This window comes from Saimiri boliviensis, chromosome 4 (genome assembly GCF_048565385.1).
Source record: "Saimiri boliviensis isolate mSaiBol1 chromosome 4, mSaiBol1.pri, whole genome shotgun sequence".
In the NCBI taxonomy this organism is placed as follows: Eukaryota; Metazoa; Chordata; class Mammalia; order Primates; family Cebidae; genus Saimiri; species Saimiri boliviensis.
Genome location: NC_133452.1, coordinates 103,181,840 through 103,209,156, shown reverse-complemented (window position 1 = coordinate 103,209,156; position 27,317 = coordinate 103,181,840). Strand labels below are relative to the sequence as shown.

The following is a 27,317-nucleotide window of genomic DNA, read 5'->3' as shown; positions in this document are numbered from 1 at the left end:
GGACATCTATGGTTCAGTTTGCCCAGCAATCCTCCCTTCTTATAAAAACATAATTCCTCCTCTTTTGGGGAATGAATTTCCCCGAACTCCAACCAAGCGGTTCTAATCCAGGTTTCCAACCACAGTGATCCAATCACAGGAGTAAGCACAGGTCCTAGGCAAGGCCAATCACAGCTCCTTCCTGGATTTTCCAATTTGATAAAATCCAGGCCGACTGGATAAAATCCAGAAGGAGAGTTTACTCCCTCTCCTAGTGAGAGGATAGCTGCCAAATGTCTAGTCTCATGGATTCGTGTCTGACAAAATGAAGCTGAGATGCAGAAAAAAGCTGAGATGAGAGACACAGACATCTTGACAGTGGCCAGGTGGTTAGTGCCATACACATCCCTGCTCAACCTCATTTTTGTTAGGTGACCACTAGTCATTCTCATTTATTCTTTTAACAACGGGAAGTATTTAATGAGCATCTACTATGAGCCAGTCATTGAAGACACAGTGATGACCAAGCCTTCCAGTGAACACAAAATATGTTAATGTAAAAAGTATTACAAGTCATGGACATTTGGAACCTAAGTAGGCAAACCATGACTTATATCTCGTTTAGGCTGGGCCCAGTGGCTACACCTGTAATCCTAGCACTTTGGGAGGCTAAGGTGGGAGGATCACTTGAGCCCAGGAGTTAGCAGCCTGGGCAGCATGGCGAAACCCCATCTCTACAAAAAATACAAAAATTAACTGGGCATGGTTTTGCAGCCTTTATTCCCAGCTAATTAGGAGAGTGAGACAGGAGGATTGCTTGAGCCCAGGAAGTCGAGACTGCAGTGACTGCAGTAAGCTGAGATCACACTACTGCACTCTAGTCTGGGTGACAGAGCCAGACGCTGTCACAAAAAAAAAAAAAAAAAAAAAAAAAAAAAAGGAAGAAAAAGAAAACTAATTTAGTTCTCACTAAATCCTATTAGGAAGCTCAGAGAGGTCAGTAATTATTGCAAGCTTCTAGCGCTAATACATAGGGGAACCGAGACTTGAACATATGTTTTTGACTCAATTGTGCTGCTTAAACTGAGAAGCCTCTGAATCCTTACAATTTTAAAAGAACAACTCACAGTTCTCACTTTCTGTCAGATTCTAATTTTCTACCAAACTACAGCCCTGAGGTATGAATGGTTACCAAACTTTAGTTAAACAAACAAAATTAGGTCATCAAGAAACAGAAAAACCACTCTTCCCAGCCTGCATTTTTTTGTTTAACGAGTTTGCCGTTTTAAGGGCAAGGCTTCTTGGGAGTTGTAGTCTGAGACATAGTCCTGTGGGTGGAAGCGCTGACTCTCTGGGACCCAATCAGCAGAGAGTCAACTTGCTCTCGGCTCAGCGATTGGCTAGAAGTCAGCGGTCGCCCGCCCCCGCAGCGCCGACGCGCGGTCCCTAGGTAAGGCGGCACAGGGCCGGGGCGGAGTGTGGGTAGCCGCTCCGTTCTTCGGGTCGGGTTGTCTGTGATACTCCAGCTCAGGCATGGCGGAACCGCAGCCCGCGTCCGGCGGCCTCACGGACGAAGCCGCCCTCAGTTGCTGCTCCGACGCGGACCCCAGTACCAAGGTGGGCACAGGACGGAAGGGAACGGCTCCCCGAACTCCGCTGGGCTGGGACCGGGCCGCATTCTATCCACCTCCATCCCGCCGCCGCTGCAGGTCCGCCGGCCTCGGGCGGACGGGAGTGTGCTGGGAAGAGGGATAATGGTGTTCGTGGGGCCCGCGAAGTGTGGAGGGGATCCGTTGCCTCAGCCGGTTTCAAAGACTGCGACCCTGTTTTGAATTAACTTAGGTTGCGACGCCAGGCCAACCCAGGGTCAGGTTTCCCCAGTCAATCGCCAGGGCCCACAACAGCGGTGTCAGAACTCTCAGAAAGAGGTTCAAAGGTCCCTGCCCTGTGCCAGCCCTGCCCAGCCTTGTTTTTCCGTACCACCCTGACACCAGTCTTAGCTCCTGCAAACTGATTTGATCTAAGTTTCACCGCCCCCAGAATTTCACGTTGGCCTGCTTGGCCTCTGCTCTTGCTCACAGCCGCCCTTCTTGCCTTCCTTGCCTTCGTGGGGCCCAGGAGAGAGTACAGAATCATAAGAGTCCGGATCCGAAAGGAATCTTAGAAATTCCTTCTCTTACCCTCTCGTTCCACAATAATAGCCCAGTAAGAGAAATGACCTGTTGCATATGAAGGCTTTCACTTACGGAACACGTCTTTGCTGAGTAACAGTAACTCACTCAGGTATGGGGTCTCGGTTGCATTAAGATCAAACACAGTAACCGCTGTTTATTCCAATGAAATCAGTGTCTGGAAATGCCTTTGTATTTGTTCATTTGACAGCATCATTTGTAAATTCCTTGAAGACTGAATGTGTCCCTGCAGACCTCTAAAAGGGGTAGGTAGATAAGTGGTCCATGACTCGGGTCCCTGCTTGTTCTTTACCTTCAGGGCAAAAGAGTCAGACACCTCTCATTGCTAAAACTTGACTAGCACCTGGTACTTGGCTTAGGAAAAATGTTAGTCATTGCAAAATTAAGGGAGGAAGGTAAAAGAATTCCCTGTCACACTCATCTGACTTGTATATACCCTAATATTAATACCTGGTTATTTCATGTAATATAAATTGAGTCACTCAGTGTAAATAATTTCTTAGATACCTGGGGATTGTATGTAATAAGTTATTTCAAATAAACAAGAAAGATTCCTGGGAGATTTTTATAAAATATGCTAAGCAAATGTCCTTGCATCTTAATTTACATTCTATAGTATCTAAATTTCTCTTGATGATTCGGAGTAATTTTTGAGATCAGTAATTTTTGGCCACGGAAATACCATGTGGAGACATAAAATGGAATAGATAATAAGAGCTGGTATCTACTGAGTGTGGCAGGCCCTGGCTTGGTGTTTTAAGTACATTGTTTAATCCTAACAACAACCCTATGAAGAAAGCATAATTATGATCTCCATTTTACAAATAAGAACACTCAGGCGCATAGAGATGTTGAGTGATTCGCCCAGGGAGGAGCCCACACTTCAGCCTCCACCCTGTTCTGCTTCTGGGGTGCTGACTCCAGCAGTAATTTTGGAGTTTCCCATGAAGGAAAATAAAAAACCTCAATGAAGGCTGGGTGTGGTGGCTCACGCCTGTAATCCCAGCACTTTGGGAGGCCAAGGCGAATGGATCACCTGAGGTTAGGAGTTCGAGACCAGCCTGGCCAACGTGGCAAAACTCTGTCTTTACTGAAAATACAAAAATTAGCCAGGTGTAGTAGTGGGCGCCTGTAATCCCAGCTACTCTGGAGGCTGAGGCAGGAGAATCACTTGAACACAGAAGGCAGAGCTTGCCGGGAGCCAAGATCATGCCACTGCACTCCAGCCTGGGCAACAAAATGAGACTCTGAATTTAAAAAAAAAAAAAAAATCAACCCAAAATGAATTCAATTGAGTTTGATCACTTGATACATTTACCTGTATGTAAAGAAGATGGTAAGTACTTCAGGGATACTGGGATAAGCAAGATGAGATCCCCTCCCTTCACCTACTTATATCAACTCAAATACACAATGGACCTGGGATTAGTGTGCTATTGAAATTATAAATCACCCTGGGAGCACAGAAGAGGTAGAGGTTTTTAAAGGTAGCATCAGTGGTATGGTGTATGCACAGGGTATTTGGAGCCTGAAGACCTGTATTTGAATCCCCACTTCTGTCATTGGCTGTAGTGACCTTGGCAAGGTAGTTGGGCTGAGTTTGTAGGAGCATAAAGATATCTTAGAGAGCAGCTATGAGGATAAAAATGACATGTATTATGTTCTCTAAACTATGAAGAGTGATACAATTCAAGGTTGTATTTCAGCTGTGTATTTCAGGAAAAATGTGGTTTTAGGATGGCAGAATTGCAATGCAGGGCAGGTCCTGGAGGGTTATTGGTGTTATGGTTGCACTTGTGACGTTACTGGTTGCAGTTCAGGTTATCTAGGCAGTGGTGGGAAAGGCTAACATGGTAGGTTGGGGCCAGATTGTGGAGACAGCTTTGAGTATCACATCTAAGGAAGTTAGATTTTCTATAGATATTAGACAATGAGTCAGGATTTTGAAGCATTCTGTATAGTAGATTGGAGGGATCCAGGTCTGGAGGTGATTAGGCCATTTAAAAAGCTCTTCCAGAAGGTGAGTTAAGTGATGAGGATCTCGTTTCTAAAGAAGAGAGTAGCAGTGGCACAGAGTTAACTTGGTTTTTGATCATCTGCATCTTCATTAAGTCCAAAGAATGTATGGCTATATGTACCACATTTTAGGCAATCTTTCTTGGATAACTCTCTTCAAAAGATCAGATTCTCCTTCCAAATGGTGATCTCCTGGAGATCTTTTATTTTTTACTATCTGTATCTGTGTCCACTGATACAGTAGACAATGTCCTCAGTGTTGCCATTGTTTCTACCACCACTACCAATGTCTGCTTTCACATCATTCCATATATATGTATATATATGTATGCATGATGGGGCCCCTGTCCCATTGACATACCTGGTAGAATTGAATGCAGAAGAAGGGAGAATAGGGAATGGAGAGGAGGAAGACGGACAGCGGCCAGATAAATGGCTGACTATTCTAGGCACTATTCTATCTAGACGTAGGGAATCATAATATATATAAAGACATAGTGACATCAGAGAACTGAGGCAGGGACTTACAGGTAACACAGTGAATGAAGTTATAAGCAGGGGGACTTGAGAGAAGGGTGAGCAAAACAATCATTGGGGTACTCAAAGAAAAAAATGAGAACTCCAATTATATTCATTTGTTTTTCTCACCCTGTAATGATTTCTATTTAAATGATAAGGGTATGAAATGGAAAATGTTTGAGATGACCAGTTGAGGGGAGTGGTGAGGTGATAACCATTGGTGTTAAAGAAGTATACAGCTACATATGTGCCTGCTTTTGGGACTGTCTCTCAAACATATTGAGGAACCACTGAGGTATTTATTTTTAACCCAGGAAAGACGTGACAGGGTTTTCTTTATAGAAAGATCACTCAAAATTGCATGTAGATAAGCCTATGAAAAGCAAAGAGATAATAGTCTAGGCAGGAAGTAGTGAGGACTTCTTGGTTTCCTTAAGATACACTGCAAGCAGTTGAAAAGCTCACTTTTAAAACTCTAGAAAACAATTTTGTTCATTTTTGTTTTGTGGGAGATGTGACACCTAGTAATAAAGAGTTAACCTTTTCTCTTTTATGAAAATGTGACTTTTTGGTAAGTCCCTAGTTTTCCAAGAAACAATGAAAAAATGTGTTTATTGCTTATGGTAAAAATAACCCAGTTGGTAAATTGCATCTGGAGAGGGAGAATTGTCAATACTTGACAGGGAGAATTGTCAATACCTGACAGGAAGCCATAACTTTGGACTTCCTTGCATGTAGTGACTTTTCTTTTTTTTTTTTTTGAGATAGAGTCTCGCTGTGTCACTAGGCTGGAGTGGTGCAGTGGCGTGATCTCAGCTTACTGCAACCTCTGCTTCCCGGGTTCAAGTGATTCTCCTGCCTCGGCCTCCCAAGTAGCTGGCACTACAGGTGCGCACCACCATGCCCAGCTAATTTTTGTTTTATTAGTGATGGGGTTTTACCACATTGGCCAGGATGGTCTTGATCTCTTGACCTCATGATCCGCCTGCCTTGGCCTCCCAAAGTATTGGGATTATAGGCATGAGCCACTACACCCAGCCTGTAGTGACTCTGATAACTGTCCCTTATGGAGATTCTGGAAGCTGTGCCTATAGAGTTGCTACTAGAGATATTGGCTTCTGTGGTACATGGGGCCTTCTGCCTTAGGGTGATTCTTGTTCATACCCAGTGTGAATCTTCTCCCTATACCTGATCTGCATAGACTCCTGTAAGGAGTCCCACTGAAGAGGAACACCTGATACTTCTTTGTTGGCAATCTATGTTTTCCTAATTGATACCCTTTTGAGTAAACTGGCACCATGTATGGCCTATGGCTATGGTTGTCTTATAAGTCTGGATGTTTAATTGAGCCTTAAGAAGACTTTCTGTTGGGGACAATGTAACACCTTTCAAAGTTCTTTGAGAGACAAAGTAGATGGTCTCTAAAGGGAATTGGGTCAGTCTTATTAAGGCCAAAACACAACCCTTTTTAAACCAGATAAATTTTTTAATTTCTGAAAATGTGGCTAATGCAAGTGTGAAACTTCTCCCTTCTGAAGACTGAAGGTAATAGAGGTGCTATGGTCTGAATGTTTGTGTCCCCTCAGAATTCGTATGTTGAAATCCTAATCCCTGAGGCAATGGTATTAAGAGGTGGGACCTTTTTGAAAGTGATTAGGTAGGACATGAGGACAAAGTCTTCATGATTAGGATTAGTACCCTAGAAAAGAGACTGTAAAGAATGATCAAGCCCTTCTGCCATGTGAGGTCACAGTGCAAAGATACCATCTGTGATGACAGATACTAAATCTGCAAGTGCCTTGATCTTGGACTTCCCAGCCTTCAAACCTGTGAGAAATAAATATTGTTTATAAGCCCCCAGTTTATGGAATTTTGTTACAGCAGCATAAATGGACTAAGATACGAAGCAATGAAGTTTTTAACTTTGAGTAAGAGGTAACCTCTTACAAAGCTCTTTAGTAATACTCCTAGAGAAATAAGAATCTTCATCACTAGAAGAGAACTTGAGATTTCCTAGGTAGAAAACACAACGTCAAACAACAATATTTATCATTGTTGTGACTTTTTGACCAGTTTTTATTCATCCTGAAAATAGACATATAGTAACCAAACACACTCATATCCCATTGTGGAAGGCAATTGTATAAAATTCATTTAGAGGCCGGGCGAGGTGGCTCAAGCCTGTAATCCCAGCACTTTGGGAGGCCAAGGTGGGTGGATCACGAGGTCGAGAGATCAAGACCATCCTGGTCAACATGGTGAAACCCCGTCTCTACTAAAAATACAAAAAATTAGCTGGGCATGGTGGCGCGTGCCTGTAATCCCAGCTACTCAGGAGGCTGAGGCAGGAGAATTGCCTGAACCCAGGAGGCGGAGGTTGCGGTGAGCCGAGATCGCGCCATTGCACTCCAGCCTGGGTAACAAGAGCGAAACTCCGTCTCAAAAAAAAAAAAAAAAAAAAAATTCATTTAGAGACTTTGCTTCTGGCAAAAGGAAATAGACATACTTTTCCTTATTCCTCCTGCTAAGCGCAACTAAAAACTCTGGACATGATATATAACACAGACATTGGAAGACGATGAAAGGTAGTGAGAAGAAGGTAGACTGGCTAGGGACCTTGAGACCCTAGAAACAACATGGTGATGAGTTTCCTAAGTTTTCTTTTGGCCTCATACAGCCCAAACTTGAAGCTGAAGAAGCTAGCAACCTGGAAATGCGAATGGACACAGACCAAAAAAAGCCTAATTAAAGCCTGCTCTCTAGCCACAGGACCTGGAAATGGGCAGTATCTCCTGGCAAGACAGAAAACTTTTAGACAATAACTGCTCTACTCCAACTAAACGCCATAGAAAAAACTGTGGCCTCAGTCCCACCTATGCCAGCAAAAGCTGAGTGAGGAGCTTAGATTTTCACCCAGTAAGATGTAATGAGCTGCCCAGTCTTCCTTTGCTAAAGTGATGCTGGGGAAGACTGAGTAAGGAGCCAGGACTTTCGTCCTGCCAGGCTTTCTCCTCTTGACATACAGTGGAGACACATGAGGAACCTAAAATTCCACCCCAACCCAGCAGTGGAAATATTTAAGACAATTGTAAGTGGGAGAGGGTACATTGATGTAAAGAGATGTGAGGTTTCCATACCTAGTTCAATTAATAAAATGATGTCACCAAATGACTGTAATAAGTTATATTTGTGTGTATATCATATACACATGTATATGTGTGTAGATATATACATGCATGTCTGTATGTATATGTGTATATGTATATATACACCATATATACATATACACATACGTAGTAACACCTAGAGCCACCACTAAAAAAGCAAAGAGATACATACAGAAATGCTATAGTTAAATCAAAATTGAATTTTAGAAATGTTCCAGTGACCCAGAGAAAGCCAAAAAAAAGAAAGAAAGAAAACATTAAAAAGAAAGAACAAACAGAAAACAAACATGAATAAAATGGCCAACTTAAGCCCTAACATTGCAGTAATTACAGTAGATATAAATATGTTAATTAAGAGACAGTTAATTAAGAGACAGTGATTGATAGAGTGGATTTATAGAGTGGATTGATAGAGTGGATTGATAGAGTGGATCGCGCCATTGCATTCCAACCTGGGTAACAAGAGCGAAACTCCGTCTCAAAAAAAAAAAAAAAAAACATGCCCAGCTGTATGCTGTCTACATGAGACTTACTTCCAATATGATAGAGACAAGTTAAAAGTGAAAGGATAGAAAAGATATGTCATTCAGATATTCATCAAAAGAAAGTAGGAGTGGCTATCTTGATATCAGATAAAGTAGACTTTGGAGCAAAGAAAATTACCGGAGATAAGAAGGACATTATATAGAGTTAAAAGAGCTGTGATTGACCAAGAAGACATAGCAATCATAAATGTATGTTACTAAACAACAGAGCTATGAAACCGAACTGATACAATGGAAAGGAGAAATAGAAAAATCTAAAATTATAGTTGGAGAGTTCAACACTACTCTTTCTTTTTTTGAGACAGACTGTCACTCCCGTCACCTAGGCTGGAGTGCAGTGGTGCATTCGGCTCACTACAGCCTCTGCTTCCCAGGTTCAAGGGCTCCTCCTACCTCAGCTTCCTAAGGAGCTGAGACTACATGTGTGCACCACTACACCCAACTAGTTTTTGTATTTTTTGTATACTTGCTATATTGCTGAGGCTGGTCTTGAACTCCTAGGTGCAAGCAGTCCACCCACCTTGACCTCCCAAAGTCCTGGGATTACAAGCATGAGCCACAATGCCCAACCAACACTCCTCTTCCAACAACTGATAGAACTAGACAGAAAATTAACAAGGAAACAAGAACTCAACAACACCATCAACAAATAAGATTTAATTGGTATTTATAGAATGTTCCACCCAGCAACAACAACAGAATTCCCCTTTTTTTTCAAGTGTCCATGCAACATATACCAAAGTGGGCCATTACCTGGGTCCTAAAGCCAACTTCAGCAAATTTAAAAGAACTGAATCATGTATTCTTTAGCCACAATGGAATCAAACTAGAAATCAGCAGCAGAAACCTAACAGGAAAATCTTTAAGCACTGGGAAACTAAATAGCACACTTCTAAATACATAATCCGTGGATCAAAAAGGAAGTCTTGGGAAATTTTTTAAATGTTTTGAGCTGAATGAAAATGAAAAAGGGATCTTAGCTAACAGTGCGAAGGGGGAAATTTACAGCACTTACTGCATACATTATAAAAGAATAAAGGTCTCAAATTAATAAGTTAAGCTTCCTCCTAAGAAACTAGGAAAAGAAGAGCAAAATAAACCCAATGGAAGGAAATAAAGAGCAGAAATTAATGAAATTAAAAACAAAATCAGTGAAACAGAGCTGATTCTTTGAAAAGACCAGTAGAATTGACAAACCTGTAGCAAGACTGACAATGAACAAATAAAGACACAAACTACCAATATCAGGAATGAAACAGGGATACACTACAGAACTTTCTGACATAAGAAATATTAAAAACAACTTTGTATACATAAATTTGACAACTTAACCTGAATCGGACCAATTCCTTGAAAAACTACCACAACTCACCCAATATGAACTAATATGATGAGTCTTGTAACTTTTTTTCTTTCCTTCTTTTTCTTTCTTTCTTTTTTTTTGAGATGGAGTTTTTGCTCTTGTTGCCTAGGCTGGAGTGCAGTGGCACAATCCAGCTCACTGCAACCTCTGCCTCCTGGGTTCAGGCAATTCTCCTGCCTCAGCCTCCTGAGTAGCTGGGATTACAGGTACACGTCACCACACCCAGCTACTTTTTTTGTATTTTTTTTTTTGTAGAGATGGGGTTTTATTATGTTAACCAGGCTGTTCTCAAACTCCTGACCTCCGAGGATCCACCTATCTTGGCCTCCCAAAGTACAGGGATTACAGGCGTGAACCACCACATCTGGCCTAGTCCTTTAACTTAAGGCAATTGAATGTATGATTAACAAACTTCCAAAGAAGAGCTCTCCAGACCCAGGTGATTTCACTGGAGAATTCTACCAAATGCAAAAGAAGAATTAACATCAGTTATACACAATCCCTTCCAGAAAACTGAAAAGGAGAGAACACTTCCCAATTCATTTTATAAAGCTAATATTACCCTGATACCAAAAACAAATGAAGACAATACAAGAAAAGAAAACTACATACCAATATCTCTAATAAATATAAATGTAAAAACCCTTGACAAAATATTAATGAACAGAATTCAACAATATATATAGAAAGAATTCTACATCTTGACCAAGTGGGGTTTATATCTAGGATGCTAGGCTGGTTCAGTACACAGAAATCAGTCCGTACAATTCACTCTGTTAAGAGGGTAAAGAAGAATCACATGATCATATCAGTTGGTACAGAAAAGGCTGGACAAAATTCAAGGCTCATTCATTATTTTTTTAAGTTCAGAAAAAATAGGAATAAAAGGGCATTTCTTTAACTTGATGACTGCTTCTCTTAAAATTTTAGAGCTAATATTACACTCAGTGGTGATGTTTTCTCCCTAATTTTGGTAATAAGACAAGGATGTCTGCTGTTATCACTCTTATTTGACAAAGTGCTGAAAGTTCTAGCCAGTGCAGTAAGGCAAGAAAAGGAAATAAGAGACATGTGGGTTGGAAAGGAAGAAATCAAACTGTCCTTATTTGAAGATGACATGACTGTCTACATAGGGATTAAAAAGTAATTTACAGGAAAATCCCAGAATTCATAAGTGAGTTCAGCAAGGTTGCAGGGGTATAAAATACACAGTCGCAGAAATCAATCACATTTCTATATACTAGCAAAGAACACACAGTCACCAAAAACTAAAGAATACAGTACCATCTACAATAGCCCAATAAAATGAAAAACTTAGATGTAAATCTAATAAACATTTACTGAAAACAGCAATGGTGATGCAAGAAGCATAAATCTAAGTAAATGGAGAGATCTGTTGTGTACATGATTGGAAGACAGCATAGTAAGGATGTCATTTCTCCCCAAATCAATATACATATTTAACACATTCCTTATCAAACTTTTTTTTAGATAGTGACAGGGTTAAAGATTGAGAGGCAAAAACAAACAAACAACAACAACAACAAAAAGCTAGAATAACAATTTTGGAAAAGAATAAAATGGGAAGAATTTGTCTACCTGATTTTAAAACTTACATAGCTACAGTAATCACTAATCTGTGGTGTTGGCAGAGAGATAGACACATAGAACATTGAAACAGAATAGAGAACCCCAAAATACACCCACACTAGTATGCCCAACAGCTTTTTGACAAAGATGAAAAAGCAGTTCACTGGAGGGAGTGTAACCTCAACAAATGGTGCTGACACGACTGGACATCCTTAGGTTAAAAATGAAGCTCTACCCAATTCTCATTCCTTATACCAAAAAAATCCATTTACTGGTGCTTAAAGGGGCCTTTATCCTTTGGTTCACATCCCTGCTTCGTTTTTACAGTTTTGTAAGGATTGTATTTTAGGCATGTTTGACAGGCACTAGAAACATCCTTGATTGTACCTTTAAAGCTTTCTTACAGTAGCGTTTTTTGTTTTGTTTTGTTTTGTTTTTGAGACAGAGTTTCGCTCTTGTTACCCAGGCTGGAGTGCAATGGCCCGATCTCAGCTCACCGCAACCTCCGCCTCCTGGGTTCAGGCAGTTCTCCTGCCTCAGCCTCCTGAGTAGCTGGGATTACAGGCAGGCACCACCATGCCCAGCTAATTTTTTGTATTTTTAGTAGAGACGGGGTTTCACCATGTTGACCAGGATGGTCTCGATCTCTCGACCTCGTGATCCACCCTCCTCGGCCTCCCAAAGTGCTGGGATTACGGGCTTGAGCCACTGCGCCTGGCTAGTTTTGTTAATTAAATTTGGAGAATGACAATTCCCCCGCCCCACCCCCCAAAAAATCCCTATTATTTCTATTGTCCCACTTTCTGATAAGACACAGGAGCAAATCTTTGTCACCTAGTATCCATCCCAGTAAAACCAAAGATAGTTTAGGCATAAAAGATGTCTTATTTTTATTGTTCTAAATTTAGAGCATGATAAGGGAAACACAAAGTTAAGGATTGTCAGGTGAGACAAGTCTTACTTTTTTTTTTTTTTTTTTTTTTTGAGATGGAGTTTCGCTCTTGTTAACCCAGGCTGGAGTGCAATGGCACGATCTCGGCTCACCGCAACCTCCGCCTCCTGGGTTCAGGCAATTCTCCTGCCTCAGCCTCCTGAGTAGCTGGGATTACAGGCACGCGCCACCATGCCCAGCTAATTTTTTGTATTTTTAGTAGAGACGGGGTTTCACCATGTTGACCAGGCTGGTCTCGATCTCTCGACCTCGTGATCCACCCTCCTCAGCCTCCCAAAGTGCTGGGATTACGGGCTTGAGCCACCGCGCCCGGCCAAGTCTTACTTTTTAAAACAGGAGATACATGTATTTTAAACAATATTTTAGAACCATAATACACAGCAATAATTTTTAGGAATTTTTTTAAAACAGGAACTTTTTCTCAAGATCATGTAAGTGTTTACAAGAGGTACAGGGAGTTAACAGAATCTTTTGGTGATAAAAATAAAACTCTATTATCTGAGTATAGAATAACTTGATCATTTAAAAAAAAAAAAGCCCTACTTGTTTTTATATGATCCATATAGCAATTTGTGGCAAAAGATTTGTAAGCCTCTATTTTATAGATAAAATCACTAACATTGACTGTATCTTACTTTTTTGGCCATGTATAGACTTTTTAAAGTTAATTTTAATATTCTTTTCTGTGTATGTATTTAAGCAGATATAGTACATAGCTCTTAATAAAGGCTGTAACATTAATTTTAAGATATAATTAATCTCAGCATATTAAGTGGTATTTTCACATGCATGCATATATATATATATATATATATATATTCTGTTTTTTAAAATTCAATATACTGTTATGTAAATTCCCATGCCATTAGATTTAATATACCATCTGTATATATCTCCGTGCCATTTAAATACCTCTAAGTGGCATTTAAAATGTTTTTTGTAATATTCTATTACGCCTGTGTCATACTATCTAACGATTCCATTGTTGTTAAGAGGAAACTAGTGGTTAAAAGCAAAGACTTTGGAATCGGATTGCTTGGGCTGGAATTTTTATCTCTGCCACTTACTTTCTCAGCAGTAAAATGGGGATGATAATAATATGCATCTCGTGGGGTTGTGGTGAAGATGACATGAATTAGTTTTTGTAACGCTCTTAGAACAGCATCTGGCACGTAGTTACTGTGTAAGTGTTGTGATGGATGCCTTTGTACATAAATCTTTATCAGAGTAATTATTTCCTTAGAATTTTAGAAAGAGAACATCTTGGTCAAGGAATATGAATTCTTGAATACTCTTGAGATTCCAGTTGTTTTCCAGAAAGATTGTAAGATAAGGATATGATAGACTGTGGGATAGAATAGCTAGGGCTGTCCAACTTTGGCACATACTTGGCATGGCATCTATACCAAAAAGTAAATTATTTGCCTAAGATATATGGATTTGAGTATAGCCTGTATGGCCTGGACAGAAGTAATGATAAAGTCATTATCTCTTAATTTCATAGGTTAGAGGTCCGACGTGGGTCTGTCCCACTGTATTGACAGGACTGAGTTCCTTACTTAGAGGCTCTGGAGAAGAATCTGCGTGTAAATCTATTTAAATTGCTCCCAGAATTCAGTGTCTTGACGTTGTAGGATAGGGGTCTCACTTTCCTTGCTGGCTGTCAGCTGTGGGTGGGTGGGGTGGGGCGAGAGCAGAGGGGCATCTGCCTTTAACCCCTGGCACATGTGCCCATATGTCTCAGAGCCAGTACCTGCAGGTTGGCTCCTTCTCACACTCAGAATCTGTCCAACTCCCCGTATGCCACACCCCTCTTCTATTTTCTTTGCTCGCTCTCTCTCTCTCTCTCTCTCTCTCTCTCTCTTTTTCTGCTTTTAAGGTTTTGTGTGATTACATTGAATCCACCTCACTAATCCAGACTAATCCCATTTTAAGGTCCTCTGATTAGTGACCTTAATTCCATCTCAGAGTTTCTCACAGCATCACCTAGGTTAGTGTTTGAGAGAATAAGGAGGGACATCTTTAGAATTTAGTCCTTGGTTGCACCTCCCTGCAGAGACTGCAGTACACTGGATGGGCACCAGTGCTGGGAGGACAGCTTTCCCCTATGAGGCCTTCCAGCTAAAGTTTGTGTGATTGTGTGTGGTCAGGCCCGAAAGATCCTACATAAGACTTTGCCCTGCAGATGGCTTCCTCAAGCAAACATTGTAACCAATAGAGTAGCAGCTACCACTCAGATTAGCTGGGGGAAAAAAAGGATGTTTGTTATTTTTGTAGTGTTCAGAGTGCCTTGTTTTAATATATGCTTAGACCAGAATGTAAAGTGGACGTGGTCTTGCTGCTTTAAGATTTTTTTTTTTTTTTTTTTTTTTTTTTGGTTTTGGTATCACTTCATGGCAGCCACAGAGTGACTTTATGTATGTTCAACAGGAGAAAACCAAGGCCCAGCTGGGAGTATCAGGCCAGCACCTGGATATACAGAGTTACTTTTTTCTTTCTCAGCTGCTCGATAAAACTGAGACCTTTAGGACTATAGCATCTGACTGAGAAAAGCAACCCAAATGTTCTAGAAACATGTAACCTGCCTGGTATGTGATGATAATCTGTGAATAAAGAATTTAATTATTATATTCACTAAGATCAGTTTTCATAAGATAGTTTTTAGGCTAGTTTTAAGTGAGAATTTTAATGCTTAAGAATATATTTCAGTTATTTAAAATTTAGCAAAAGGGAAAAATATAATTTCCTAATGATGCTCAATGAATTATATTTTGTATTTTATATGCTATAAGTTGTATAGGAGAAAGATGCCATGTGGCTGCAAACGAAGTGGTCAGAATTTTCAGGCCTGTTTTGTCAAGCCATGGGCATAACAGAAAAAAAATCAGTCAGGAAGCACCAGTGAGGTTCACAGACTCACTGTCCGGAAGGTACATAAAGGGAGACCAAAACCTAGAGGCCTTGGACAGTTAATTACTCAGCGTCAGCTTCTCATCTGCAAAATACGGCACAAATATCTATTGGTAGTAATACCTCACAGAGTTATTGTACCTAGTTAAGTCCTAAGTAGGGTTATTAATGCTATTCATAATCTTAACCCCATGAATTTACATAATTTCTACCCTTTTCTCAGTCAAGCCCTCTGTTTCCTGATAAGTTAGTTGAACAGTTTCCCAAAGGTGTTAGCAACAGTAACTTTTTACCCTTTTAGTTGTTTAGGAGTCTAGGATCTTGTGAGTAACTCTTTGCTAATTTGCATGGTTACCAGTAAATGGTCTGAAAGGGCATTTTTGCCTTCATTTGACAAATATTACAGTGAACAAACTCTTCATGTATAAAATCAGTGTCTTAGTTTGGGTAGCGCCAAAGCAGACTAGAGAGATAGGTGTGGTTTTAAGTAGTTTATATGAGAGGTGGTCACAGAGAGCTCTGTGGATTTGGGGAGAGAGGGTGGTCATAGGTGTGTACACAAGTGGGTTACCACTGTGGGCAACTGAGGTTCAATCCTGCTGGGGATTCTCTGAGGGACTTCGTGGTATTCGCCTCCGAATTGTCCCACCAAGGGACAAGGATGCCAGGCTTTTTATCTACCGTTGGTTGAAGGTCTCCTGGGGTGGCAACTTTCTGACATTCTGGATTTGCCCCACCCACACAGGGGCCTGCAACCAGAAAACACCACTTGGCAGAGAGCCCTACCAAGTTGCAGGCGGTAGGTTAACAATTGGGTTGTAATGGTGGACTGTTTTTGTATCTTGTTACAGAAAGCACAATTAATGTTGGTAATACATGGTAAAAGTTAAAGATGTTTAAATATTTTTCCTTAGGATTTTCTGTTGCAGCAGACCATGCTACGAGTTAAGGATCCTAAGAAGTCACTGGATTTTTATACTAGAGTTCTTGGAATGACGTAAGTAAAGTACTTATTGGCACCTGAATGTTTAAATATATGACTTTGCAAATGTAGAGAATGTTTTCAGACACATCTTAGAATTTGTTTCAGAAGTAGCAAAAGTTCTTTTGGCCAGGAGTCTCTGATTAGGCCTGATGAGGCAGGGCTTATCCCTTAAGTTATTTTTCTTCTCTATCCCAGCCAGCCTCAAACGGCAAAACAAGACACAAATACTTGGATTCTCTCCAATCTCCCTTCTTTCTGAGAGCTCCCAGCTAAATCCTTAACATGTTTAGACCCCTTTTGATGTTCTGGCCACTTTTAGCCTCTTGTTTACTTCAGAAAAGTTATAGATAATAAGGACTTATTACTCGGAAAACGAATGGGTTTACTTAAAAAGTAACCATCTGTTCCATTTTTCTAGGCGTGTTTTCTTCTGCTGAACAGTTAATATCCACTGATCTTGCAATCCTAAAGTATATTTGTTTGTTTTCCTTTTTTTCCTCCAGCTTTATTGAGCTATATTGAGAAATAATGTTGTTATATTGTTGATTTGTTTCCCTAAGTTATATGAGCATTTTGTTTGTTTTTGATCATATAGATATACGAATAACAAAATAATCTTCAAATTCAGTGCCTAGATAACTTTCTTCACATTGAGAGAAAGATTTAAGTAATGTATGTCAATATTGAGAAAATTTGACCAGTTCAGGAAAATACAAAATGGAAAGTGATGGTTTCCCTCCCCGAGTTCTTCTCTCAGAGTTAACTGCTGTTCAGTTTCTTGTGATTTTTTTTTTCATTCATTGTCTGATCCGCTCTAATGCTGACTTTGTGTTCAGGTCCCCAAATAGGGTACAAGTCGACAGTAAACTGGAAGATAGGCACAACTGAGAAAAGCCAGTTGCAACAGTTCCACTTCCTTGAGTCCCATCCGATTGGTCCATAAAGGTTGTGTAGTCTGCTTTAGTAGATGCAGAGATTGTTTTTCATGATTGGAGTATCTGAGGTGTTTGATACTTTATTATAAACATATTAGAGTAGATCTTATTTGTGATAAGTCAATGCATGGATCTAAGTGGGCCAAGGCATATCATATAACAGTGATCATGAAATAAAAGATTTGAAGCAGAACTCTAGAAACTTTCCATTTGTTATATGCTTCAGCCATTTGCTCTTATTGATTATGAACAAGGTCATCTTTGAGCATTTAATCCTGAATAATCTAAAGAAAATCATATTGTATGCATTCTCATAATCCTACACCATTTAAAGTCACTTAAAAGTTAATTACTTTGGTTATCTTTTTTTAAAACCTCAGGATTCATAATTCATTTACTTTTTCTCTCTTATCAGTTTCTTCTTTTCCGCAGTCGTCTCTGTTCTGGAATATTTCTTGCACTCTGCTCCCTTGCCCATCTCCCCACTGTCAGCGACCATGCTTGCTGCTCTTTTATATGCTCACCTGCTGTTCTGTCTCCCCAGTACAGAAGCTTGAGTCGTCTCTGTTCTGGAATATTTCTTGCACTCTGCTCCCTTGCCCATCTCCCCACTGACAGCGACCATGCTTGCTGCTCTTTTATATGCTCACCTGCTGTTCTGTCTCCCCAGTACAGCACAGGCCAGCTTATGCTTCCCCATGCTGCTGACATTGCTCTCACGGGACCTTTCCGTATCTCATGACCTTTTCTCCGGCTTAATACTGTTTGACCTTTCCATAGTACCTGATACCGTTAGCCACCTTACCATTGACATTCACGTCTTCTGTAATATTAGTCTGTCCTTCTTCCTGCTTTCTTACCATCTATCCTTAACTTCCTTTCCTAGATGTTTTGGCATAGTAAGAACTCAATAAATGTGTTTATTTAACTGAGTGACATATTTATAACTGTGTTTGTATGTGTGTATGTTTATGAAATAACAAGGTCCTTTATATTTTTTCACCACAAATAAACAAAATTCTCTTTTGGAGATAGCTGTTTCTATATATAAACAAGTACCATAATTTTAGCTAAGTTTTATTATATTTAAAGAATTTATGAATTACAGCAGTTTTTAGTTTTTTATTTCGAATATTTACAGATGTATTTTTTAAATGATATTTTTTCACTGATTTTTTTTTCTCCTGCTTATCCCATTAAATTAGGCCCACTACATATAGCTCTTCCTTTTAGTAAAACTTGAATATTAAGTTATGTTGATTTTAGTATGAGTAACCCTTTCCTGTTGTTAATGATTCAGGATTTTTTTTTTTCATTGCAGGCTAATCCAAAAATGTGATTTTCCTTCTATGAAGTTTTCACTCTATTTCTTGGCTTACGAAGATAAAAATGACATCCCTAAAGATAAAGATGAAAAAGTAGCCTGGGCATTCTCCAGAAAAGCTACACTTGAACTGACACAGTGAGTATGAGTTTCTATATTTGTATATATTCTAGATTTTTTTAAGGGGTATTTTTAAAGTTTTTAAAAATCTTTTTCGTTTTGTTTACTTACCAATATAATTCAAACCAAGTCTGCCTAATCACCTGACATTTGTAATAATATATTGAAGAGTTTTTTATGCATCTTTTGATCTTTGTATTGTTCTTAAGCAAATGAGATTCTTTTCTTAGAGGGCTCTCTGAAGCCTGTTAACTTCTAGGCAATCTTCCTGCCTCAGCCTCCTGAACAGCTTGGACTACAAGTGTGTGCCACCACACTCAGCTTACTTTTTTGTTAGTTTTTGGTAGAGGCATAGAGGCAAAGTCTCATTATGTTGCCCAGGCTGGTCTCATACTTCTGGCTTCAAGTGATCTGCCCACCTTGGCCTCCCAGACTGCTGGGATTATAGGTATGAGCCACCACGCCTGGCCCATTTGTCTTTTAGAATATAAGACTCTGAAATTGTAAGATATTTGCCATATTGTCACTAACTAATGTTTAGGTACTGTAATTAGTCTTTCAGCATCCAAAATTTTGTTCTTTTATTATTTTGCTTCATTTTTGATCCAGAAATGTGATATCATATGTTCCTTTAAAAACTCTTCCAACCATTTTTGTAATAATTAACATTCAAATTTGGTATTTTTATAACTTGAGCATTTTAAAATTTAGGCAATTTCTTTATGTTGTTTATCTGCACACTTTAACAACTACCAAAAGAGCATTTCTTTCAGAGTGTGTGATTTTGTGTGTCCCTGGATTCAAAATAAAGCTTTGGAATCAGGCAGACTTAGATATGAGTCTGTGACTCTAAACAAGTAAGTGGCAGTTTCATCAATAAAATGGAGATATTCACATCTAGCCCATGGAGCTATTTAAAGGGTTTAAATGAAATATAAAGTACTTACCACAACACATGAGCATTATTAGTCTCATTATTGTTCTTATCCAGTACCTGTATTTACTGACTCTGTAGTCTAATTAAAATCATACTCTGCCCATTTACACCTTCTATATTTGAAAACTTAATATTTTTGTAGCAGGGGTTAGGCTAATTATGTAAAGTAGCATATAAACATGGTAGGATTTCAAAGATGTTACTTTCTTTTCAGAATACCTATTCCATAGGACACTATAGCTATGTTTTCTTTCCTTTTGTAGCAATTGGGGCACTGAAGATGATGAGACCCAGAGTTACCACAATGGCAATTCAGACCCTCGAGGATTTGGTAAGTTTGCCTGTTTGTATGTGATATATGTAGATTTGTGTGATTTTGTATTATGTATATAATTTTGATTTTTATAAACCTAAAACATTAATGGCCTAATTAAGTATGATCAATTTATTAGAAATATGATTATTTTTATTTTCCACAAATAATCTTATTTAGGAGTTAATTTCAGAGTCTCAATCTAAACATTACATTTACTCTCTCATGATGATTTACTTTTAAGTCTCAGAATTAATTTCCAGTAGACTTAAAAAAAAAAAAAGCTATAGTTAATACTAATTAGTTAATACTAATCCCAGTTTGTGCTAGCACATATCTAGCCTTATCTCCAATCTCTCAATCAAAATGACAGTATCCCAGGCTTCAGCTGGCTGCTACAGTCAATGCAAACCACAAACCTATTAAGTATGAGTAAACGATTACTGTTTTTTGGTGTAGATTATTATTTTTTTTTTTATTTTGAGACGGAATCTTGCTCTGTTGCCAAGCTGGAGTACAGTGGCACGATCTCGGCTCACTGCAACCTCTGCCTCCTGGGTTCAAGTGATTCTCCTGCCTTAGCCTCCCAAGTAGATGGGACTACAGGCACGCGCCACCACGCCCAGCTAATTTTTGTATTTTTAATAGAGACAGGGTTTCACCATGTTGGCCAGGATGGACTCAATTTTTTGACCTTGTGATCTACCTGCCTCAGACTCCCAAAGTGCTGGGATTATAGGCGTGAGCCACCGCGTCCAGCCTGGTATAGATTATTCTTAACTAATTGGATTGTGTATGAGTTGATATTGGTTAATTTTAAATAATTTATAAATAAAGGCAACTAATTAACTAATTATACCTAGTTCATTAGACCTATATTTGTTCTTTAATGTATTATAGATTTTGAACCTAAGTCTGTTGTTCTGGAAGCTACTTGTGGTACTTGGACACCCTATTGTAATTCTTTCTTCCTTCTCTCTGCTTTTTTCGGGGGATATCATGTAAGGTCACATTGGAATTGCTGTTCCTGATGTACGCAGTGCTTGTAAAAGGTTTGAAGAACTGGGAGTCAAATTTGTGAAGAAACCTGATGATGGTGAGTCTACTACTTACTGTGTTCAGACCTGTCTTTAGTCAGTATTTACTAAGCACCCGCAGAGGGCACTGTTGTAGTAAAACCCTTTTGGCTACAAGTAACAGAAGTCTACACTTCAACCAGATTTTTAAAAAGAGAAAGGCCCGGTGCAGTGGCTCATGCCTATAATCCCAGCACTTTTGAAAGCCAAGACGGGCAGATCATGACCTCAAGAGATTGAGACCATTCTGGCCAACATGGTGAAACCCCATCTCTCCTAAAAATACAAAAATTAGCTGGATGTGGTGGCGGGCACCTGCAGTCCCAGCTACTTGGGAGGCTGAGGCAGGAGAATCATTTGAACCACGAGGCAGAGGTTGCAGTGGGCAGAGATCGTGCCACTGCACTCCAGCCTGGGGACAGAGTAAGACTCTGTCTCAAAAAAAAAAAAAAAGAAGGAGAGAAATGACTGGAAAACTATCTGAGTATCCAAGGGACTAGACACAGAACTGGGAGAGCCATCAAAACCCTCGGCTCCCTCTCCCACTCCCCAGACCTGCCACTTTCTTCATTGGCCACCAGCTTTCATGATTTCAGGGTTTATCTTTCCACCCAAAAATAAGTTCCTTAAAGTCCATTGTATCTGATATTCATGTAACAACACCAGCATTCTTTAGTTTATAATTACATGGTATTTCTTTTTCATCTTTTACAACCTTCGTATGTCCTAATGTTTTAGGTAGGTTTTTTGAAATAGCATATGTATGGATTTTGCTGGGATTACGTGTATTGTAATTATTTTACTTAGATCTCTTTCTGAAATATTTCAAATTAAAATTGAAATATTAAACATTTCAGTCTCAATTTAAAAATTTGAAATATTTTGCTGTTTGATTTTAATCTTTTTTTTAATTGAAATATTTAATATTTGGCCAGGTGCAGTGGCTCACACCTGTAATCCCAGCACTTTGGGAGGCCAAGGCAGGCAGGAGGATCATGAGGTCAAGAGATCAAGACCATCCTGGCCAACATGGTGAAACCCCATCTCTACTAAAAAATACAAAAATTAGCTGGATGCGGTGATGCGCACCTGTAGTCCCAGCTGCTCAAGAGGCTGAGGCAGGAGAATTGCTTGAACCCGGGAGGTGGAGGTTGCAGTGAGCCAAGATCACGCCACTGCGCTCCAACCTGGCACCTGGTGACAGAGCAAGACTCTGTCTCAAAAAAAATAATAATAAATAATAAAATAAAATATTTAATATCCAGATCTTCTCCCCCCCAAAAAAGGAACTTGCTCTACTCCACCCTCATTGTGTCACTATTACCTAGACTGGGATAGCATTGATTTTATTTTTTAAAGATAATAATAAATATATCAAGGTGTTTGATCACCTTATCTTCATATATCTCTTGTAGTGTCTCCTTTGAGACAGGATCTCACTCACATCCAGGCTGGGTTGCTGCAGTGGCACTGTCATAGCTCACTGCAGCCTTGAATTCGTGGGCTCAAACAATCTTCCTGCCCTAGACTCCTCCTAAGTAGCTAAGACCACAGGCACATGCCACCACACCCAGCTAATTGTTTTATTTTTTTTTTTTTGTAGAGATGAGGTCCTGCCATGTTGCCCAGGCTTGTCTCAAACTCCTGAGCTCAAGCAATTCTCCCACCTTGGCCTCCCAAAGCATTAGGATTATAGGTGTGAGCCACTACACCCAGCCTCTTGTAGCATCTTCTGGAGTTTTCTGTCCTTTTATTTAAATACCTCAACCAAAATGGTCTTTAAAGGGGTTTGTTTGTTTTTGAGACACAGTTTTACCCTTGTTGTCCAGGCTGGAGTACAGTGTCATGATCTCGGCCCATTGCAACCTCCACCTCCTGGGTTCAGGCGATTTTCCTGCCTCAGCCTCCCGAGTAGCTGGGATTACAGGCATGGGCCACCACGCCCAGCTAATTTTGTATTTTTAGTAGAGATGAGGTTTCTCTGTGTTGGTCAGGCTGGTCTTTAAATCTCAACCTCAGGTGATCTGCCTGCCTCAGCCTCCCAAATGGCCCTTTAAAGGGTTTTTAAGGCAAAACTTTTGAGACTGTATAACTGAGAATAATGCCTTTATGTGTGAAGGACAGTTCTAAGGAAAAGCCTACATTTAATTTCCTTCAATCTTGAAAATACTCTTCCATTTTCTTTTTGCATGTAATGTTGCTGTTGAAAAATCTGTCAATCTCCATTCCTTAGTACATTCTTCTGTTTTGTTCTAGAAGCTTTTTATATTATTTCTTTGTCCTTGCCTGAGTTCTAGGAGATTTCCTCAAACTAGAATACCAGTTAGCTAATTTTCTCCCAAATATGTCTGTTCTGATATTTAATTCATCTATTTGTTTTTAAACACCTGTTATAATTTTGATCTCTAATTTTTGCTTAGTTTCCTTATTATGTTCTTGTTCTTTTTTTTCATATTGTTAATGTTTCATATTGCTTTTTTTTTTTTTTTTTGAGATAGAGTTTTGCCCTGTTGCCCAGGCTGGAATGCAGTGGTGTGATCATAGCTCACTGCAACCTCAAACTCCTGTGCTCAAGCAGTAATCCACGTCAGCTTCTTGAGTAGCTGGGACTACAGGCAAATGCCACTATATATGGCTAATTTTTTATTTTTTGTAGAGACAGGGTCTCATTATGTATCTCAGGCTGATCTCAAACTCCTGGACTCAAGTGATTCTTCTGCCTCAACCTCCCAAAGTGTTATGATTACAGATAAGAACCACCACACCAGGCCGGTCATTACTTTTACATGTATAGATAGTCCTTGGGTCTGGGCTTGTAATTGCAGCACTTTGGGAGGCTGAGGCAGGAAGATTGGGATAATCACCTGAGGCTAGCAGTTCAAGGCTGTAGTGAGCTATGATTTGCCATTGCATTCCAGCCTGGGTGACACAGCAAGACTTTGTCTCTACAAAAAGGTTTTTTAAAAATTATCGGAGCATGGTGGCACATGCCTGTAGTCTGCATGCCTAGCTACTCCGGAGGCTGAGGTGGGAGAATGCTTGAGCCCAGGAGTTGGAGGCTGCAGTGAGCTATGATCACACCACTGTACTTCATTCCAGTATGAGTGACAGAGCAAGACCTTGTCTCCAGAAAAAAAAAAAACAAATAGTTCTTGGTCCATTATTCTAGTATTTCTTCTGTTTGAATCTATAATCCATTGCCTTGGAGTTTTTTTTATGGTTATGTTTCTCAAACTCTTACTATGTTGGCCTCTGAGCTTTTTTCCCCTGCAGATGTTAGTTATTCTAACACATTAAGCAGTGTGAATAGGAGCATGGCCAGATCCCTGTCATTAGCAACCCACATGATCTCAGGATGATGGGCTGGATAAGCCTAGGCCAGAGATCCCTAGGCACCTAGAAATGAGACTTAAACATTTCACCTTCCACAAAACAACTCTTCAGATCGGATCTTCCCACTTCATCCCTCAGGGAAGCAGTATTAGTAGGAGACACTTCCAATAGTGTCATTCCCTAGCCCTGGGTGTGGAGAGAGGGCTGGGGAGATCATTGGGCCCCTACCCATTTTTCTCGGTTTCTCACAAGCACAAGGCTCCTGCACTGCCCTTGTTTACTGCTAAGAACATCTGAATAAGCGAGAGCGCAGGTGCTGATGCTCTCGGCAGTGAGGGAGGAGCAAGAGCAAAACTCTCTATATTCTCGCACGGCCTTCTGGTCCAGGCCAGAACTACCACCTCCCATACAGCCCAAGTTAAAACTGTCACCCCACCCCATCCTCACCCATTCTTCTCCTCAGCCATCATCAGCAGGGTTTCTTTTTTCCTTTCTTTTTTTTTTTTTTTTTTTTTTTTTGCATTTCCGTCTGTGTTCCTCTAGGATTGATGTTGGGGAAAGGAGCCAGAGATAAGAGTCAAACCAATTCAACATATTGGTCCCCAAATAAATTTCTGAGGCCACATTTTTCCAAGCAATGTGTTTGCTTCCAAGCAAGCTGTTTGCTTGTTTGTCAAGCAAATAGCTCTGACACTAGACTCTCAATCAATCCCAGTTATTAATTCCTGAGAGAAAGATTCTCGCAGAGCTTGAGTTGCCTAGGATAGTGTTTAAAAGGGTTTATATGACCCAAGCATCTAGATCTTTTGTTCATGGGGGTAAGCCATGCTACCAGCTTCCTTCAGCACCTCCCTATTTTCTTTTTCTTCTTTAAAATAAGACAATTTCTGTAACTACTGAACTAGTATCATGGTATCATGAAGGCAAGGCAAATGCCTGAAACCTAAAAGATGCAGCCAGTCTCGCAGTTTTTCAGGAGAGCTGGTATTCACAATGTGTGCATTTTAGTCATTATGAAAAGTATGCATTTGGGTGACACTGACAGTAAGAATTTTAAAAAATTAAAATGATAAAGTAATATACTTCATTAAAATGCAAAGTACAGTTTTAATTAATAGAGGTTTTTAAGGCCAGGTACAGTGGTTTGTGCTTATTATCCCAGCACTTTGGGAGGCAAGGCAGTAGGATTGCTTAAGGACAGGAGTTCGATACCAGCCTGGGCAGTACATTGAGATCCTGCCTCTACAAAATCAAAAAGATTGGCCAGGCCTGGTGGTGCATGCCTGTGGCCCCAGCTACTTGGCAGGCTGAGGCAGGAGGATCACTTGAGCCCAGGAGGTCAAGCCTGCCTTGGGCCGTGATTGTCCCATGCACTCCAGTCTGACATTCAGAGCAAGACCCTGTCTCAAAGAAATAAAAACATTTTTAAGGTGATTTCTTTTTTAGTCTTTTCAATAACAAAAAATTTCATTTTACAGGTAAAATGAAAGGCCTGGCATTTATTCAAGATCCTGATGGCTACTGGATTGAAATTTTGAATCCTAACAAAATGGCAACTATAATTTAGTGCTGTGAGAATTCTTCTTTGAAATTTCAGAAAAAAGGAAACAATGTGATTCAAGATATTTACATACCAGAAGGCAGAAGCATCTAGGACTGATGGATCACTGTCCCAATTCAAATTATTCTTCAGTCCATTTCCCCTTCCTATTTCAGCTGTTCCTTTCACCTAACTGTTCAGTCATTCTGGTTTTCAATTAGTGCTTTATCTTATGTCCTTGAATATAGTTGTATAACTTTACTTTTTAGGTAATAATTAGAAGAGTTCCCTTCAGAGGCTGCATTTATCTTCTTCTGCCTCCTAAATATTACTTCTCTTCAAGTCTGCCTTTGAATTATCATAACATTTAACATGTTTTTGTTGTGGTTACCTTCTGGGGTTTCAATTCCTCAGAAACAACTTTTTTCACTATGGAAAGTAAAGAACACTAAAAGTGTTCTTTCAGTAAAGTACAAAGTGTTTATTTTACAAAAGAGAAGGTACTCTTGAGAGCAATTCAGAATCATGCTGACAAGTATACTGATAGAAAACTATACTGATAGAAAAAGTAATTTCTTCTTATTTATAAAGTACATTTAAAGTTCAAGGACTGACCTCATTTATTTGGGAAAGGGGAGGAGGAAGGAAATGATACGGTGCCCAGACACTGGGCTAGGCTGCAGCTCTATCTTATTTACTCCTCCCGGCTATCATGTGAGAAAGAAAGCAGCCTAGACATGCGAAATCACTTTCATGGATACTTAATGGATTTAAGATAGCATAAATCGGCTCAACTCCTCAAGATTTCATCATCATTTTTAGTATTTAGACTGTGCCTCAAAGTTGTAGTACCTCACAAGACCTCCTTCACTGGTTTCTTGTTGTAAAAACCTTCAGTGAGTTTAACCCTTGTGCTCTTGGCTCTTGGGCCTGAGTACCATAGTGAGGGAATAAACACTACAAGTCTTTAGTACAAAACTGCTCTAGGGACACTTGATGACTCCTACATAAGTGATGTTTACATTTATCATAAAGAGTCTTCCCTACCCCAAGGTCTTCATGATGCCAGTAGCCATATTTGATAAATTATGTTCAGTAATAGTTATCAGAAATCAGCTCGGTGGTCTTCCCTGCCATGATTGACATTTGATGGGTTTTTAAAAATCAAAGTGATTTTTGAAACTCTCTAATGGCACAGAAAATAAAAACATCCAGTTTGTGGTTGACTATGTTTAGATTTTCTCTAGACTCTAGTGGAAAACCTTTGGAAAGGCCATGCCACCCATGCTTGTACTGCTAGAAGCAATTTACATTTCCTTTTTGGGTGAAATGGATTTATGTGAGTGCTTTAAACAAATAGCAATACTTATAGACTAAAATAAAATGAAACTTCAAATAAGACTATGTATAATTTGTAAACCTTTGTCCATCATGTTCTTTGTTTTTTTTTAAAAAAAAAAAAAAAAAAAAAAAAAAAAAGAGCTGCCCTAGGTAGTACTGAAAGAAGTTTAAAAGGCTTGT

At 39.7% G+C, this 27,317-nt stretch overlaps 1 protein-coding gene across 1 annotated transcript; it reads left to right on the top strand.

The window, feature by feature from the left end:
* The first annotated feature begins 1,416 nt into the window (after nucleotides 1–1,416).
* GLO1 (glyoxalase I) lies at nucleotides 1,417–27,197 on the top strand. The gene is made up of 6 exons (XM_003923236.2): nucleotides 1,417–1,596; nucleotides 16,148–16,230; nucleotides 18,475–18,615; nucleotides 19,798–19,865; nucleotides 20,854–20,943; nucleotides 25,735–27,197. The coding sequence occupies exons 1-6, from the start codon at nucleotides 1,513–1,515 to the stop codon at nucleotides 25,821–25,823; spliced, it is 555 nt and encodes a 184-aa protein (XP_003923285.1). The 5' UTR covers nucleotides 1,417–1,512; the 3' UTR covers nucleotides 25,824–27,197.
* The last annotated feature ends 120 nt before the right edge of the window (nucleotides 27,198–27,317 follow it).